Source organism: Brachycentrus maculatus, unplaced genomic scaffold, assembly GCF_059751285.1.
Source record: "Brachycentrus maculatus isolate JH-2025_06_01 unplaced genomic scaffold, ASM5975128v1 h1tg000018l, whole genome shotgun sequence".
NCBI classification, from domain to species: Eukaryota; Metazoa; Arthropoda; class Insecta; order Trichoptera; family Brachycentridae; genus Brachycentrus; species Brachycentrus maculatus.
The window spans coordinates 1,296,341-1,313,845 of record NW_028280772.1 but is presented as its reverse complement, the minus strand read 5'-3'; the positions used below and the strand labels follow the sequence as shown (position 1 = coordinate 1,313,845).

General features: G+C 33.5%; 2 protein-coding genes across 2 annotated transcripts; one reads left to right on the top strand and one right to left on the bottom strand.

Moving 5' to 3' along the window:
• The first annotated feature begins 3,157 nt into the window (after nt 1-3,157).
• LOC148313154 (uncharacterized) lies at nt 3,158-11,121 on the top strand. The gene is made up of 2 exons (XM_088267469.1): nt 3,158-3,220; nt 9,972-11,121. Exons 1-2 carry the CDS (start codon nt 3,158-3,160, stop codon nt 10,887-10,889), a joined length of 981 nt encoding a protein of 326 aa, XP_088123595.1. The 3' UTR covers nt 10,890-11,121.
• Nucleotides 11,122-11,699: 578 nt separating this feature from the next.
• On the bottom strand, nt 11,700-16,401 carry LOC148313153 (nuclear receptor binding SET domain protein-like). The gene is made up of 5 exons (XM_088267668.1): nt 16,032-16,401; nt 15,685-15,866; nt 14,479-14,596; nt 12,470-12,694; nt 11,700-12,214 (listed from the first exon to the last, which is right to left on the bottom strand). Exons 2-5 carry the CDS (start codon nt 15,859-15,861, stop codon nt 12,114-12,116), a joined length of 621 nt encoding a protein of 206 aa, XP_088123794.1. The 5' UTR covers nt 15,862-15,866; nt 16,032-16,401; the 3' UTR covers nt 11,700-12,113.
• Between the last annotated feature and the right edge of the window lie 1,104 nt (nt 16,402-17,505).

Below are 17,505 nucleotides of genomic sequence, written 5' to 3'. Positions count from 1 at the left end.
TTGCTCCACTACCGTAACGTTGGAACGTATAGCTCTCTCCATGAACCATCTTTCTTCTCTCTCATGTAACGAATGTGCCTTTATTCTTTATGTACTACCATTTTTTTGCTAAGAAAGTTAGTTAGCCCGGGATTTTATATTCGATTTTACCAAGAGCATCAACGACGTAATGAAATGTGCCTAATAAACATGAAATTGCACTCTAGATTCTCGTTAGAGAAGCTTCACATCAAAAATAATTTTCCTTTTAACATCACAAATTTAACTAAATATTTTTTTTAAATTTTGAAAACTGTGATTGAAAAACTGAGCTTTAAAAATACGTAGACCAAAGTGTATTTTTGACCATATTACTAGCAATTAGCAATGACAATCAAAGTATTGTTACCAATAATTGTTGTTTTTTTTATGCATAAAAAACAATTAAAGAGTATTTTTTTTCTTCTATTCGGCTTTTTCCATCGTACCTAGGCCAAAGGACCAAAATAAAATAACTACAATATTGTTTTTCCACATTTATTTAATTTGACCAAATACCGGGTTTCGTTGTTACCGACATCATCAGACTGGTAAGGGCTAGACAAAAGTCCATGCAGTGCACAAAAGTGATGTAGAAGGCGTTATCAACCAACGATTCCAGATTCACCCATATGTCATTTAAATCTACATACAAAAATAAGTTTTCATACAAAAAATATTTGCAAAACTACATTATATGTAATTATAATTTACTACTTAAATTCATTCAATTTGTCAGAATTTTTTTATTTACTTAAATATATTTGTATTATATATATGTATATATATATATATATATATATATATATATATATATATATATATATATATATATATATATATATATATATATATAAATATATTTATATATATATATATATATATATATATATATATATATATATATATATATATATATATATATATATATATAAATATATATATATGTATATATAAAGAGCAATTCTAGAATTAGGTTCAGAAAGAAGGGTGGATACTTGGGTGGGGAGTTGGATTCCTGCCTGTGTTGAGCTATTTAGAAATTTCTTCTTCTCTGCAGTGAGCAGACACTGAAAGAACGTATGGTTTGCATCCCCTATATCTCGTCCACATTCGCAATACGGTGATGTAACGTACTTTATCTGATAACTTAAGTCATAATTTTAGAATGTTAACTGTACGTAACATAAAAAGTTATTTATTCTATCATACAAGCATGAAATGTATTTGTGATTTTGTGATAAATATTGTTTTTCTTATACGGAGACACGTTTTACTACATGATCTCGATAACGAAACATAGATTACGGCGTTCACGGCGATAGTCGGACCCCAGAGTGACGTTCCTGACGGGCCTGACGGGCCTGACGGGCCTGACGGGCCGAGCGATATTCGAGTTGGACAAACATAGTCGCAAAGTATTGTGCCTTCCCTGCATCGGCGTCGCATTACTATTGTACAGTGTCAGTAACGTGTTCGAATTCAATGCGAGGGTCAAATATTACCTTACACGAGTCGAAATCTCATTCATGTCACTGCCAAAAAATAGAATCTGCAAATAAATTTTACGTCAAGTTTTCCTTATGACATCTCAACGTACTCACATGAAGAAAAATATGGAAGTCAGGGCATTTACGAGACTACTTAAGACAGACTTCAATATTCTTCTTCATCTATGTTGAGACGGGTTTTCACAGGTGCCGTGGCGTAGTTGGGTAGACGATCGACTATGAAAAAGGCGTCGCGGGTTCGATTCCCGCCAGTTGAAAAATGAATTCAAGAAAGATTTATTTTCAATTGGTGTGGGTGTTTGTGATGTATTTTTCACATTACTCTTCCCTATCCTGACTATCCTACCTGCAGACAAGCATCTAAAATAAAAGCTTTGCGGGTTAATTTTTTTTTTTTTTTAAATCTTAAATAATATTAAAAAATATCTCCTTTAATTGGAGATAATCGATACTTGTGAACAAATATTTGGACACACTAAAAATATTATAAGTTTTCTCTATGTAAATTGTGTTTTCTTTAAGGGAATTGTTGTAAGGTAATAAAAAATGATAAATGACAGTTCTTTAAAAAAAATCATTTCGCTGTCTTCATTTTTATCGGGTTTTTCGTCATGTTTTTGGATTTGAGATATGTGTATATCTCCGTGCTGTAATGGTAAGCGTGTTTAGCTACCGTGCAGGAGGTCCCGGGTTCGATTCCCAGGGGGGGTTGAAAATAAATATTAGTGATTTTACACTATAATATTTATTTCATACTACCCTGGACTGGTCCCTGAAGCTCAGGAGTGATCACCTTGCCTTCATGTAAGTAACGATTAAGATAACACCGCATCAATACGGTGCAGTGCCCTATGTACCGTTAGGTGCGGATAAGGGTTAGAAGAAGATTTGAGGTCTAACATATCGTCAAATATTAATTCATGTACATTATATGGATCACTCGTTCTTGATTTTTACACATTTCCATCAATAATTTACCTCTACTGGCCATTTTACTTGAAATTTAGTCACTTTGTTCAAAGAGAAATATTTAAATGTCAAATGTTTCATACAGAACTTCATCGCGTTGAAAATTGTTACAATAAGCAATAATGTCCACCTGTCACTTGGTCACTTTTGCTTGGCAAGAAAATAAACATCAATGCAGTTAGTCATTTTTAACAAGTCAATATATTATACTTGGAAGCTTAAAATCGCTTTGGGATTTTTTCAGGACAATATTAAGCTAGTAAGATGTCAAATAGTCAATAATCACGTTTTTTGTAAAAAACTGCACATGGTCACTTTCTCCTATGTGACTACGATATATGTATATATATATTCAATTCATATTAAACATATTTATTGGGTACTTTTCAAACTTATTTGCATGTTTAGCCTCGTAATGCCAATTAATGTTTTACTTTTTCAAGATACCAAATTTATTAAATTCCACGAAAAAATAGTCTTAAAAACTTCTCAGTTCTTCTGTTACCTACTCTTCTCTTTTAGTCCAACGCCTTTACTACTTGACGCCATTATGGGTCCTGAAATTGTCAGGATAGTGAAATACTTCCATATATGTGATATGATACGAAATACGCACGATGAAATGTTCTTTTGGTGGTTTTGTGTTCACTAAAGGAAAAATGTGCGATTTGCTCCGCGAACCGCAAGTAGACGCCCGGCGGGGCGCATGCGGCCCGCGGACCGTGGGTTGGCTACCCTTGTTCTAGACAAATTAGTCTTCGGTAGTATAGTGTAGGTAGGTAGGTAGTTCTGACATATTATCAGAAACCTGAGAGAGTAAACTGAAGATCTGTCGGAACAACCTAGTTATGACAGACAGATCTTTGGATTATTTCTTTTACAACGCAATCCTCATCACATCTCTCTAATGGTCTTCTAACAAATTGTCGGCTTTCCGTGACAGCCTCCAGGCGACACTCGTCACTGCGAATCACCTAAGGAATCAATATTCAATTTTAATTATCTGCGCTGACGTTTTACTTTTTAAAAAAATACAGAATAAATAAGAAATAAATATTTTTATTTTTTCAAGTAAAACGTCGGCGCAGATAATAAAAATAGTTTTGTTTCCTTAGGTGGTTTTCAGTGAAGCTTTCAGCTATACTTAAACTATTCATATTAAATTAGCTTTATAGAGACATCACCTTAGTGTGGTCACTGATATGTGAATGTCCTCTTCATCCAAACTAATTTTTTTTAAATTACTAGAGCACTATGACTTTTTATAGCTCTTTGGATAAATTTTCGATCCATTCTAGGCATTGTTCATCGTATTCCACTACAATTTTGTCTATTATTGCTCGTTGAGGGTGATTAAAACAAAAATTGCGTTCCTGTTAACAGAACGCCGGGAAACACTTTCACTTTCTGCGATTTGTCTATAAGATAGAGTTCCCAGATTTATTAACCCCGCAATACTGCGGTTTTTTTACACAAATACAGGACTAGCAAATATACTGTGGTAAAAGGTGACAATTTTTCAGTATTTGAGGTTTATTTTTTACACTTCCAAAGTGCAAAAATATGTAGCCTGGGCGAATTCAATATATCTTGGGTCAAACCTCAGAACCAAATGAATAGTTTTGATTTTAGGTTTGTTTTTTATTAAGGGTCTCGGGACTGTATTTTTTTAGTTATCACCAAATTATTAGAGTAAAAAGGAAACTGTCCATGACAAAAATGATAACGATTCAATTATCTCCATTGCATTCACATTAACAAACTGAAAAGTGAACTTGTACGTTTTTTGGTAATAATTAAAAGACGTATTTATTGCATTCATCCGTGCCATGTAAACGATTATCAATTCAATGCATTCATCCATAGACTTTTTCGTAGGTTCAAAGGGTGAGTACAGAGCGCGGGAGGTTGGCCAGTCGGTGCGGGTAGTTTCCTAATAGGGCCGGGGTCCCCAGTAGGGTTACTAACTTTCCAGCAGCTGTCACTTTGGCTATTGGAACATGGTGCTGGACATAGTGGTACACACTGATTTACATGCCCCCTAAAGGCGGGGTCGTAACGTAACACGTTACGATGCGAGCAGTGACCTAGGAATATAGCAGGAGACTATAGCTATTATCGGTGGGACATTTTCCTACAGAGTAGAAAACAGGCTTTATCATGCCAACATTTAAAAATTTGTGTGACTCAAGCGCGTTGGGAGTGAAACTTTTTAGGTTCTGGGATCAGTTGATTTTCTTTTAACGTTTCATATTTAACAAATATTTCCCTTCTCTTTAAACAATTTGGCTATTTTATTGACTACTTGATTTAACTATCCAAAATAAATATTTTAGTACTGAGAATCTAAGATACTAATACTTAAGGCGGTTCTTTGGAGGAATTTTTCGAAATGTATGAAGAAAATAATATTAGTCATTGATAGACACTATTTAAATTTATTTTTAAAAAAATAACAAAAGAATAAATACATTGTTTGTTTATGAGAAAAAAAATTACTTAAGTATAGAGTACGATATTGAATATTTAATGAGAATGATGTTGTATATATTTTTTTTATTTATTTTATATTAAGAATAAATATTACTTAAATCCGGTTCACTAATTTTTTCAAATATATATTTTTTTTAAATACCTTTTTAATAATAAAATTCAAAAAAAAAAATTCTCGCATCAATTTTTTTCGTAAATTTAAAAAAAAATTTTCATCGTCAAAAAATATGAATATAGTTTTTAGTGTTTAATTTATCTAATTTTATAAATAATTAAAATTACGCGACCGGGAGGTCTGCCGCTAACCGTTATTGTGTCGAAAATTGGAACTAGTAACTATTATATCTAATTTACTATCGAATTAGTTTCTACTATCGAATTTTCTATACGCCCCACCGGATTTAACGAAAAATAAGTAATGAAAAATGCGCTTCAAAATGTATATATTAATTCTACGCATGTAATATAAAGCAACTGTTCAAGACGCATCCCTTTTTGTGTGACAGGAATTCAACACGTATCCTATCAATGCGATGAAGTCGATCTAGTTTTAGCCACGAATTTTTTAGCTGAACAGTGAAGTTTTGATAAAATCGTAAAAAGGTTAAAATAATTTGTATTTTAAAATTTAATATTTAATATACTGTAATCAACTTTTCTGCGCTTGGCCCACAAGAGATAATTTCGTAAAACTGTATCACTTGCCAAAGAGCTATGTTTTGTTTTTACAAAATATCAACGAAACGATCAATTATATTACTACTACTATCATCACGCCGTTTGTATGGGATAGGCAGAGAGGGTGGAACGCCGCACCCATCTATTCTGACATACACTCCTGGCTTCCTTCACATCCATACATCTTGTCATACACGCTCTCCGGTTACTTATACTAAATATTAGAGTTACACTCTAATATTTATTCAATATAACCCTGGATTGGTACCTGAAGCGGAGGGCTGGTCACCTTTGCTTTATGTGTTAACGGACCAAGATAACACTGAGTTTATATGATGCAGTACACTATGCACCATTGGGGTGCGGATGAGGGTTTGAAGTTGAATATATAATGTTATATTGATGTAAACAATTTTTGTTTATCGATTCAAGCCCTATAGTTTGAAGTTATATTTTACTGCCATACTTTCGCTTGTGTAATTTCGATCAAATATCGCCCACTGCAACTTACATTTTTTAAAATAAACTACCTGTAGCCATTGTAAAAAATTATCCATCTTATATTCACCAGCACTCCGTTGTGAACTGTCAGTTTGCCGTTGACAATTTGCAATCATTAGTAACTTATATTTTTAGTGCCAAGAAAATTGTTCATGTATTTGACATTTGTGATCAGAAAATTTTATCGAACGTTTACATGGAATCAAAAAATGAACTTCCTGCTGACAGATCTAGACAGATCGATCTTGTCGCGTCAGTTTGTAATCAAGTTTGATTTCTGAATTTATATTGAAAAGTGTCAAGGAAATCGTTCGTGTCCCCAGGTGAATTTATTATGAATTTAACATACTTCAAAAATTTCTTTTGCACGCTTTCTGTTGATTGTGAATGAATCCTGAATTATTATTATTTATTATTTTTTTTAAATAGTAATATCATAATGTTGTTAGTTTTCTTTGCCCATTCTTTCTGGATAAGTCTAGTAGAATGGGCGGATTTTCATAATAAAACTACTCAGTAGAGTAAAAAAAAATTGTTTCATTTTCCCATTCATCACACTTTGATTTATTTAGATGTTATTTATTAAAAAAAGATACATGTAATTATGTATGGCTAAGTCACGTGAATAGTGCCATCTGTGTCAATGCGATCAAACCTAAAAGTCAAAGAATCAAACCGAAATACTGTAATATTTGGGAGGTGCCAGAATCCGTCTCAAGGGGTGCTTTTCACACATAAAATTTATCGCCTAGAAAACACCCTTAAGGACTGCTGTAAGTCTGTACTAAATCACGATCCGACGGTGCAATTTGGCCTGTAAACTGCCATTCTGCATGCTGCTTCCTTTGCTGGTGAAGGGCCGACGAAGATTTCCTTCTCTACGGGCGCTCTCATAACCTTCAAGTGTTTGTTAATACAAATACATGGTATCAAATCTGCCGTCGCTTGACCGTTGTTTTCACATGCCCCATGACAAACTGTTTTACGTCTGCGGCTCATTTGCTATTTACTTTGTGAAAATAAATCGGCACCATTTTTAAATACATTTTTTTTTAATTAGTAGTGATAATATTAGTACCTACGTACTACTGCTACTACTACTACTTTTAGGAGATTTCGACATACTCTAGGCAGAGAAGACGAAATGTCACTCCCGTCTGTCCTGAAATCCATACTAGTCATATATGCCCTCCGGCAACGTTTTTTTAGGTTCTGATTGATCTCAAGTTGATGCCAAGTCATTATTGACCGTTCATTCTGGTCTCGCGTTCACATGTGCCAAATATATGTATGTACTTTCTTAATCATTATCTCATTAACATACGTCCATACCAGCTTAAACCTTTTCAATTATTCGTAGTTCAGCCTTTATTGTTTTCTTATATCTTCATTTTTAATTGTCATTCAACGACTTCCCGCACATTTGTCTGAGAGGGCGCTTTTCAACAGCGTCCACTCTGCTTTCATTCTTCTTTTGCCAATTCCACGTTTCGCTTCCATACACGAGTGTCGGTACTAGCGCTCCATTGTGAACCGCCAGTTTAGCTCCGAGGTCATATTTTTATTTGCAATCACTTCATTCACTGCATTCACCCTCCTATCAATATCTTTATCCGCTTTTCACTCCCTCGAGAACATGCTTCCATGGTATAAAAATTCTTGCACTCGTTTCAGGTATCGGAATGTACTTTTTTCTTAACACACTAAGGGAAGGGTGATTTTTACGCCTGCGGTTCCCTGGCGACAGGAATTGATAATTATGAACATTAAGACCTTAACAAAGAGATTGACACACATATATATAATATTCATATAAAAACATTGAATATGTAATTCCTTCATATCTGACTTTGAAATGAGGCCAGCGTAGAAGGTTAAAATACCCTTCCCATCCTTTGTGTGTTGATTGATTTTTGAACAAAAAATGTTGAGGTTTTAAATTTTGGCCGGCATTCAAATAATATAAACACAATATTCAGCAATAAATATCTATTACACTGTATTAATAGTTTTGTTCAAAAAACAAAACATGTAAATGATTTGTTCAATAAACAAATAAATGTAAGTGATTTTTTTATTCTAATCTTTATTCAGTATTACCCTGTACCGTTCGTTACCTGAAGCGGAGGGCTCATCACCTTCCCTTCGTGTGTTAACGATCGAGACAACACTGCGTTTGTATGATGCAGTGCCCTATGCAGCATCGGGTGCGGATGAGGGTATGAAGACATTACATTACCATAAGCAGTGACGTGCTGCTAAAATTTTAACAACTGGCTCGCACAGTACACAATTAATATGAACCGATTATTTGGTAATTATTCGTGTTCAGGATATTCCGCATAGTTTTATGTTTGGTATTTGCCATTATATTCGGTCTCAATAACGATTATCAAACTTCGAGTTTACACTGGGCCAGCGAATGGGATCGCTCGGCACTGACTTATTTATATAGATTATAGATAGATATGTATATGCGAACAATAAAGTACACGAAATGGCAATTAGTTTTTACTTTATTCATATCAAATCAAGTGATTGCGTATATTGATGGTGCAAGAATTCCAATTAGGAAATAGGATAGTAAAAAAATCCATATTTTAACAACCATCTTTTTGAACATATTTCCATCATTTGAGCAACCCATAGCAGCACACTGCCTCGAGGGTATTAAAACGGGCCAATGAGAGTTAAACTGAAAAAGAGTAAATACAACAAGACTGAAGAAATGATAAGGGCGTTCATTAAAATAAAAAACACGTTTTTTGAAAAAAATATTTAATAAGTAAAACAGTGTTTAGCAAACACATATACAGAAATGCATTACATATAATATTACCTAACTTATTCAAAGAATAAAAAAAAAAATACTTAATCGATTGACTAGCCAGTACTAGTATGGGTATGCGTTCCCTAAATTATTATTAACATTCTTATTTAACCAATCAAATAAAATAACCTTTAACAAATCAATAAACTATAATGTTTTAGTTAATATAAGTATTTAGTAATAAAATTTCTGGATACAAATAATATATATATAAAAAAGTTAATTTTTGTTCTAACATCCTCACGATAGTACGAAATCAATTTGTGATGTCGCGAAGAAAAATCCATTTAAGGTTACGGGAATGACGTGCGCAGAATCTTTCAACTACTCGGAACTCTTAAAAGGGCCATTGCGAGTCAAAAAAATAGATTCAGATGAAAATAAGTTTGTTTGGAGAGACATAAAGTGGCTGCGATTTAACAAGAATGAACCGAGGATTATTCAGTTTAATACAACTCTGGATAAGGCAGCTGCTATAAAAAAATATCATATTTACGTCGAGGCATGATACTAGATTTGGAAGCCGAGAAATCATACACAAGACCAGTAGCGATTACTATCATACATATCCCCATATTACAGGGAATTCCATAAGGCACTCGAGACTGATCCGAAACAGTAAGGGATATTTTACCCGATACCATCGAAGAACCTCACGGCGAAGGTTAACATTTTATTATTTAAGTAAAATTAAGTATGGTAATGTAATAACAAATGCATGTTCTTTTGTTTAAAAATAAATATTTTTAATTAATGTTTTACTTAGTAAATACCACTATTTATTAAAATCGACTGTGACACGTGTTTCGATGCATTCCGCATCATTTTCAAACACCGTATGTGAAGCTAATTCTAAATTTTAGAGTTGGGTCCTTGGGACGTTGACATTTTCATAAATAACTTAGAGAATGAAATCTTTAAGTCTAAGCATCCCCTACTCGAATTTGTAAAAAACTGGTTCAGGTACGTAGACGATATATTGGTTATTTGGAAAGGAACAACAAGACAATCGGATTCCTTTCTCAATTTTATCAATATATTTTAACGATAAAATACAATTTACATTAGAAAATAACGGAGGTAAACAAATCAATTTCTTAGACCTCAGTTTAGAAATAATAGATAAAAAAATTACTTTTGATGTTTACCGTAAGCCCACACATACAGATACTGTAATTTCCTCTTGTTCAGCCCATCCACTTAATCATAAACTAGCTAGCTTCAACTCCATGATCCATAGAGCACTACAATTCCCATTAAATGATAATAAGTTCAAAAGAGAAATAAATACAATTAAACAAATTGCTTACAATAACGGTTTTAAACCAAATATAATAGACGCGATATTGGCGCGTAAAAATAAACAGAATTTAACAAAAACATTTCTCTACTCAGCCGATACGTATAATGAAAAAGTAAAAACCAACTGGAAAAGAATCATTTACATAAATAAAACATCACATAAAATTACCAAAAAATTCCCAAATAATATAAAACCAGCATTTTACACAAAAAATAATTTAACTAAGATTTTTAAAACACAAAATAATGATGAAAATATATTGGACAATAGTGGCATATATAAATTAAACTGCGACTGTGGAAGTTCGTATATTGGTATGACTTCCCGAAAATTCAAAACAAGAATCAGGGAACATGAATTATGTTTGAGAAATAATGATTTTTCGGAATTCGCTAACCATTTAATAGATAATGATCACAAATTTAACCACAATAACATAGAAATCCTAAAAATAATCAATACGAAAAGCCATAAACTGCAGCATTTTGAAACAATAGAAATTCATAAGGATATAAATAACAATAAACCCATAATTAACAATATGACAATGACTAAAGCCTCCCCCTTTTGTCCATGTTCCCACTGATAAGAAATAAAAATAAAAAATAAAAATTAAATTAATAAATAAAAATAAGAAACAGCTACTACCCCCTCTTCAACCTTCAACGTCCCGAGGACCCAACTCTAAAATTTAGAATTAGCTTCACATACGGTGTTTGAAAATGATGCGGAATGCATCGAAACACGTGTCACAGTAGATTTTAAGAAATAGTGGTATTTACTAAGTCAAACATTAATTAAAAATGGATAGATTTTACCACAAAGTGTCTGCCGAATCAATTAATGAAATTAAAAATAAATAATTATCCGAAAATTGTATTTTGTTGTTAACATTTTTTTGTATTTAAGTGAATAAAAATAATAAATCTATTACGTGTACGGTAAGGTTAGTCCAGTAAATGAGTCATGTTTTGTGCAAATTCAGACAAGTCCATCTGCTGTTTTTAAATCATATAATGTGAAATAAAATAAAGGGATTAGCCACAAAATTAAAAGTTCATAAGACAAATCGTTATTTTTTGCTCACGAACTAACATAATTATAATTATTCACACCCCGAACCGGGAATTTATCATTGACTTTCTTATTTGAGCAATAAAAAATAAAAATCAAACTTCAACAAATCAATTAACTTGCGTTCCCTAATTCATTATTAACCTTCTTATTATTAACTATATGGGTTTAGTTAATATTAAGTAATAAAATTTCAGGACATTTTATTATACAATAGGGATTAATAAAAAACTGGAATAATGATACAAAATTATATAGGCAAGGATATAAAGAAGTTAAACATTACATGAACATTTATTATCAACTAACATATTTAACCAATTAAATAAAATAGCCTTCAAGAAATCAATAAAATTAAATAAACTTTAACAAATCAATAAACTATATATATTTAAATTAATTAGTTAATAGGTAGTAATAAAAATTCTGGACATTTATTATACAATAAGCGTTGACTCTGGCCGATATCTGTACCCGACGGATTCTCCAGTTCTTTGGACACGTTGCACGTGGCAACGAGGATAGCCTGGAACGACTAGTTGCGATCGGTAGCCTGGAGGGAAAGAGAGGGAGAGGAAGATCCCCACACGATGGACCGATCAAATTAAGGCAGCAGCAGGCACCTCAGTGGTTGGAGCGCTACGTGCAGCGCAGTCAAGGGATAACTGGAGAAGAGTCATTGCTTCTGCAAGGGTCACAACCCTCAGCAATGAGGATTAAGACGGAGAAGAAGCGTTCAATCTTCGAAAGCATCGGTCTTCCTCTCCAGTCTTCTGGCTTCATAGAAAGCCTGCAGCAGGCGGCCAGCCGGCTTCTTGACCCGATAGAAATGATGTTCTGAAATAATGAAAGTAAATTAATTAGGAATAGCATCCGGATCGCATAATTTCTTGTTTGATTTACCATTTCGAATGTTGATAACTAATTTTGGTGTACCTACCTTACCGTATGAACAATTTCTATTTGATTCTACTTTTAGATATTATATCGAGATTCAAACTCTGATTGTTTAAATTTAGAAATGGAACTAAGCGATTTTTACAAGTCAACTGTGCACTTTACACTTAATGCGGTCTCGACAATCTTTATTACCTCTTGTGAAAATGCACATCAGCCTCGGGTCAGCCCAAGCGTACAGCGCCTCCTGAAAAAATATCACCACTTGGTGACGCTCGGAGGGCCGCCTTCCCAGCACCGCAGGCTTGAGCTCCAGGGGCAGTAAGTAGGCTGGCCACCACCTGTAGAACGGCATTGCATACCACACGATGCTTCCGAACGGTATCAGGCAGCCTTCGCTGCATTGCCGACAGGGTACGTCTGCAAACATTTGTCTCTGTCAACTTTGTCAATTCATAACTCTGTAGAATTTAAGAATCTGCGACTGTGAATAGAAAAATACGGTTCCATGACGACCGCGCAAAACACGAATACTCACTTTACAACTGTCCGCATTTCAAGTGTTCGGCAATGAAACTCAAATGCCAATTACGAACAAACAAATTTACTATCAACATTTCTGTCATAAAATTTCTGTCATTTCTGTCAGCGGTGAATCGAATACTCCCGACAAAAACAATTCAAGTTAAAAGTGATCATGAAATCTTGAAAAGAGTGTTAATATAAAGCCCTGTTGTGTGTTCCTACTTCTAATTTTCTGTTTTTTTTCAATTATTCAACTTTTAATCTGAATCAAATTTCTGCAGATGCCTCTATAGTAATAGATTTAAGCGCTAGCCAAGCTCACAATCGAGTAAATGTTTTTTAATAATTTCCAATAGATACCGCTAAATTGTAAAGTGTTTAAAAATAAAATTGACTTAAATAAATAATAATAATCTCAACCCGAGCATCTTCAGAAACAAAATTTTTCGAGTGTATGGACAAAAAATTTCTAGAATTTAAAAAGGATGAAGAAAAATTGATCAAAAAAATTAGTAACAAAATGAAAAAATTCTAAAAAATGAGTTGACCCAAATGAGAAAATCAATTGAATTCTTCTCAAAAAATATCGATGACTGATACAAGCGAGAAATAAAAATGGAATGAATCCAAACTGAAAGAGACCCAAAAAGAAGTTAGAGATCTAAAAACTATGCTAAATAAAATGGAACAAAAGTCACTAGAAACGACAATAGAAATTCGAGGATTATCAAAAGTAAAAAAAAAATAAAACTCCAAATCTGCGGTCAAGTTATTACTGAATAAACTTGATTGCAGCGATATTACGAGTGACAATAATTTTATAAACATCTATTCAAACCCCGCCATGAAAACTGTAACTGTGAAATTCAACACAAAGGCGAAAGAAAGTGTGATGACTCAAAAAAAATTAAGGGGAATTTTTCTCCAAAAGATATAAACATTTCTGCATCCTTGGAAAAGATATATACTAGTGAAAAATTAACGACCACCAACAAGCACCCTCTTTGGTTAGCAAAAACCACCAAACCCCTTGCTTATAAATATGTCTGGACAAAGAATGGGAATGTCCGGATGAGGAAAACTTCAGACTCGCCCATTCTATATATTGAGGACCAACAAATAAAAATATATTTAAAATTAACTATCAAACATTAACTGATTCACTACAATATGAAACGTAGAATTCTGTGTTTTTACATAATGATCCTAACCTTTCTCTCAACATTTTTTTACGAAATATTTACTTATAACACATTTGAGAACAGTAGCCAACTAATACTTGGATATCCCGTGAACTAATAATTAATAACCCACACACAGGCTACGCCTTTGTGGGATCTTCTTTTGTACTATATTTTTTTTTTTTTATATCGTTCAATGCAAAAGAATTTAAAACAATTAAAAAATCAAAACTGTTTTAACAAAGCAAGTATCGGCTGCGTCGTATTTTTATTTTATTTTTTTAATTCTGGTCATAAACAAAGTGCCAATTTTACGCAAAAGAGGATGATTTATTGAATTACTTCCCTCGTGTGAACGGGATCCAAACATACAAACAACACACAAGTGTAGAAAGAGATCACTCGAGCCCTGGGATGCTCAGTCTTCCACCTTCTTTCATGTAAAAAAAAGTAGATGTTTCATCTCAAGTTCAGAAACCATAATAATGTTATATTTACCAACTGTATAAGGGCAGTCCTCGTGGTAGGATCCAGAACAGTCCGGACACGCAATTAAGTTTCCCCGCTGTCCGCACTCTAGGCACCAGGGTATGTTTCTTTTGTTGCGTCGTTCCTTCTATAACAGAAAATTTAACAAAATCCAGAATATTTTATTAAAATTAAACACTCTAATGAGTTTTATTTATATATACGACTACTCAAATTCTTGTAAACTCGGGTCAAATTCTCGGAAACTCAAAATCAAAAGTAAACATACTAGATAGAAGCGGTATTTATGAAATTTCTTGCGGTGACTGCGATGAAAAATATGCCGACTAAACTGCGAGCCAGACTCGCGCAAAGGCACTCATTTTTCATAGCTCCAAAACGGTTTGATTCATTCCACAAAGAATATACTCATATTTGTATGTAGCACATACTTATTGTTGACTGTTTTAATTTTCCTTTTTCGTTTTCTGTTCAAATCAAATTTTCGTAGTTTATATTAGCACTTTTAATTTATTAATATTTTTGATAGCCATAGTATTCTTTCAGTAGGTACCCTTTATTATAACCTAAAATAAAATGTATACCCTTTGTGGGATCTCTTTTTGTATTAACATCATCAAATCATCATGAAAACCTTATCTGTACCCCAATGGTGCATAGGGAACTGCATCATATAAAGTTTTTATCTTGATCGATAACACGTGAAGGAAAGGTGGTCAGCCCTCCGCTTCAGGTACCAGTCCAGGGTAATATTGAATAAATATTAGAGAGAAAAAAATCACTTATATTTTTTGGCCCCCCCCCCTGGGAATCGAACCCGGGACCTCCAGAATGGTAACCGAGCGTGCTGACCATTACACTACGTAGGCGGACATAATATTTTTGGAATTGTAATTATATTATATTGTAAATGGAAGAAAAAAAATATATATGTATATATATATATATATATATATATATATATATATATATATATATATATATATATATATATATATATATATATATATATTTATATAAAAACGCCTGCCTCCCAAGTCCGTACACCAGAAAGATGTTCGTAAGAGACGTCATCTTGACATTATTTTGCCATTTACTCTTTATGAACTGATGATTTACGCATCAAATTACTTTTTGTATGTATATTGTAAAATAAATATTGACAATACTTCGTTGCGATTTTATCAACAAAATAATGAAAAATCCATCACCTACCTTCGTTATTGCCGCCCCCTCATATTTCGTCTTTACCACTAGCTGCTCTTCGGGCAGGCTGAGGGTGAAGTTTCTTGCCAGTATTTCTTTCGTCTTTTCGAATAAGTCAGTAAATAACTGACATCGATCATTGCACGAGTCGCCCTCTACATGGTTCAGGTTCACGCAGTTGACCATTTTAACTTAAACAAAACAAAGTAGAATTATCTGTCATGAAAACAGTTTTACAACTTGTTCTCATTCGGTAAAGAACGGGCATATTATAAAACGAACTGTGCACCGATTCCTTACTTATAATACCATACTTAAATCGCAGTTTACAGAATTATATTACAAATTATAATTACCTTTCGTTTGCAAACCAAAATACTGCTGCTTCAGCGCTCGCGATCAAACCAAAGACTAAATCATTTATCTATGTAAATGATCTATTTTTCCAAAGACTATATACATTTATCCATATCAATTTTTTTTCCGGGGCTGTCAGATTGAATTCTTCTTTTTGAAGATCCTAAGAATCCGATAGAATTAATATATACAAACAGACGAAAACAAATACCTACCTTTTTAAAATTAAATGTATTATTTTTTTCGTAAAATATTTAATTCCGGTGAAATCAATGGACACATTTTGAACAAAAAATTTTCGTAACGTATATTAGGTTTTTTAAAGAAAATAGTGGATTTTTGTGCCGGGCACATTAAATCCTCGATTTGGTCCCGTTTTTCAATATTCGATCAATTAAAATTTATAGCCATAGTATTGTAGAGAAAAATAAACATGTTTTAGGTCAAACCCTTAAAAGATTGTTCTAGTTTTCGCGAACAGGTGTTCCTTAGGACCCTAGAAGTCTTGCCTCGAAAGTTACAATTCCTCGGGAGTCCGCTAACCCTCCCCAGTCTGCCTCCTTAATGTGTCACCCATCGTGTTTTCTTTTTTAATTTCCACAAAAACAATTATATCTAACAAAAAGGTGCGAGACAAAAGTTATTTCACTTTGATGGTTAACTTTACTTTACTTTCACAAAGAGGTTTTGATAAACGTGTAACTACATTACTTACTTACATTGCTTATAAAAGTAATAGAAAGCATGTCTATCTGTACCTCTAGGATTAAGAAATGTTTGATAGGGTTGTTTTAATAGCTTAGGTTTGCTTGGCATTCCTCCATAGACTTTTTCGTAGGTTCAAAGGGTGAGTACAGAGCGCGGGAGGTTGGCCAGTCGGTGCGGGTAGTTTCCTAATAGGGCCCGGGTCCCCAGTAGGGTTACTAACTTTCCTGCCGCTGTCACTTTGGCTATTAGAACATGGTGCTGGATTGTACACACTGATTTACATGCCCCCTAAAGGTGAGGACTGACCGGAGTCATTTCGTCGAAACGTAACACGTTACGGTGTGACATACTTATCAAATATTTCCCTTCTCTTTACACAATTTGGCTATTTTATTGACTACTCGATTTAACTATCCAGAATAAATATTTTAGTACTGAGAATCTAAGACACTCATACTTAAGGACTGCTGTTTATTGGTAAGTCTGTACTAAATCATGATCCGACGGTGCAATTTGGCCTGTAAACTGTCATTCTGCACGCTGCTTCCTTTGCTGGTGAAGGGCCGACGAAGATTTCCTTCTGTATGGGCGCTCTCATAACCTTTAAGTGTTTGTTAATACAAATACATGGTATCAAATCTGACATCGCTTAGCCGTTGTTTTCACATGCCCTATGGCAAATTGTTTTACGTCTGCAGCTCATTTGCTATTTACATTGTGAAAATAAATCGGTACCATTTTTAAATACACTTTTTTTGATTAGGA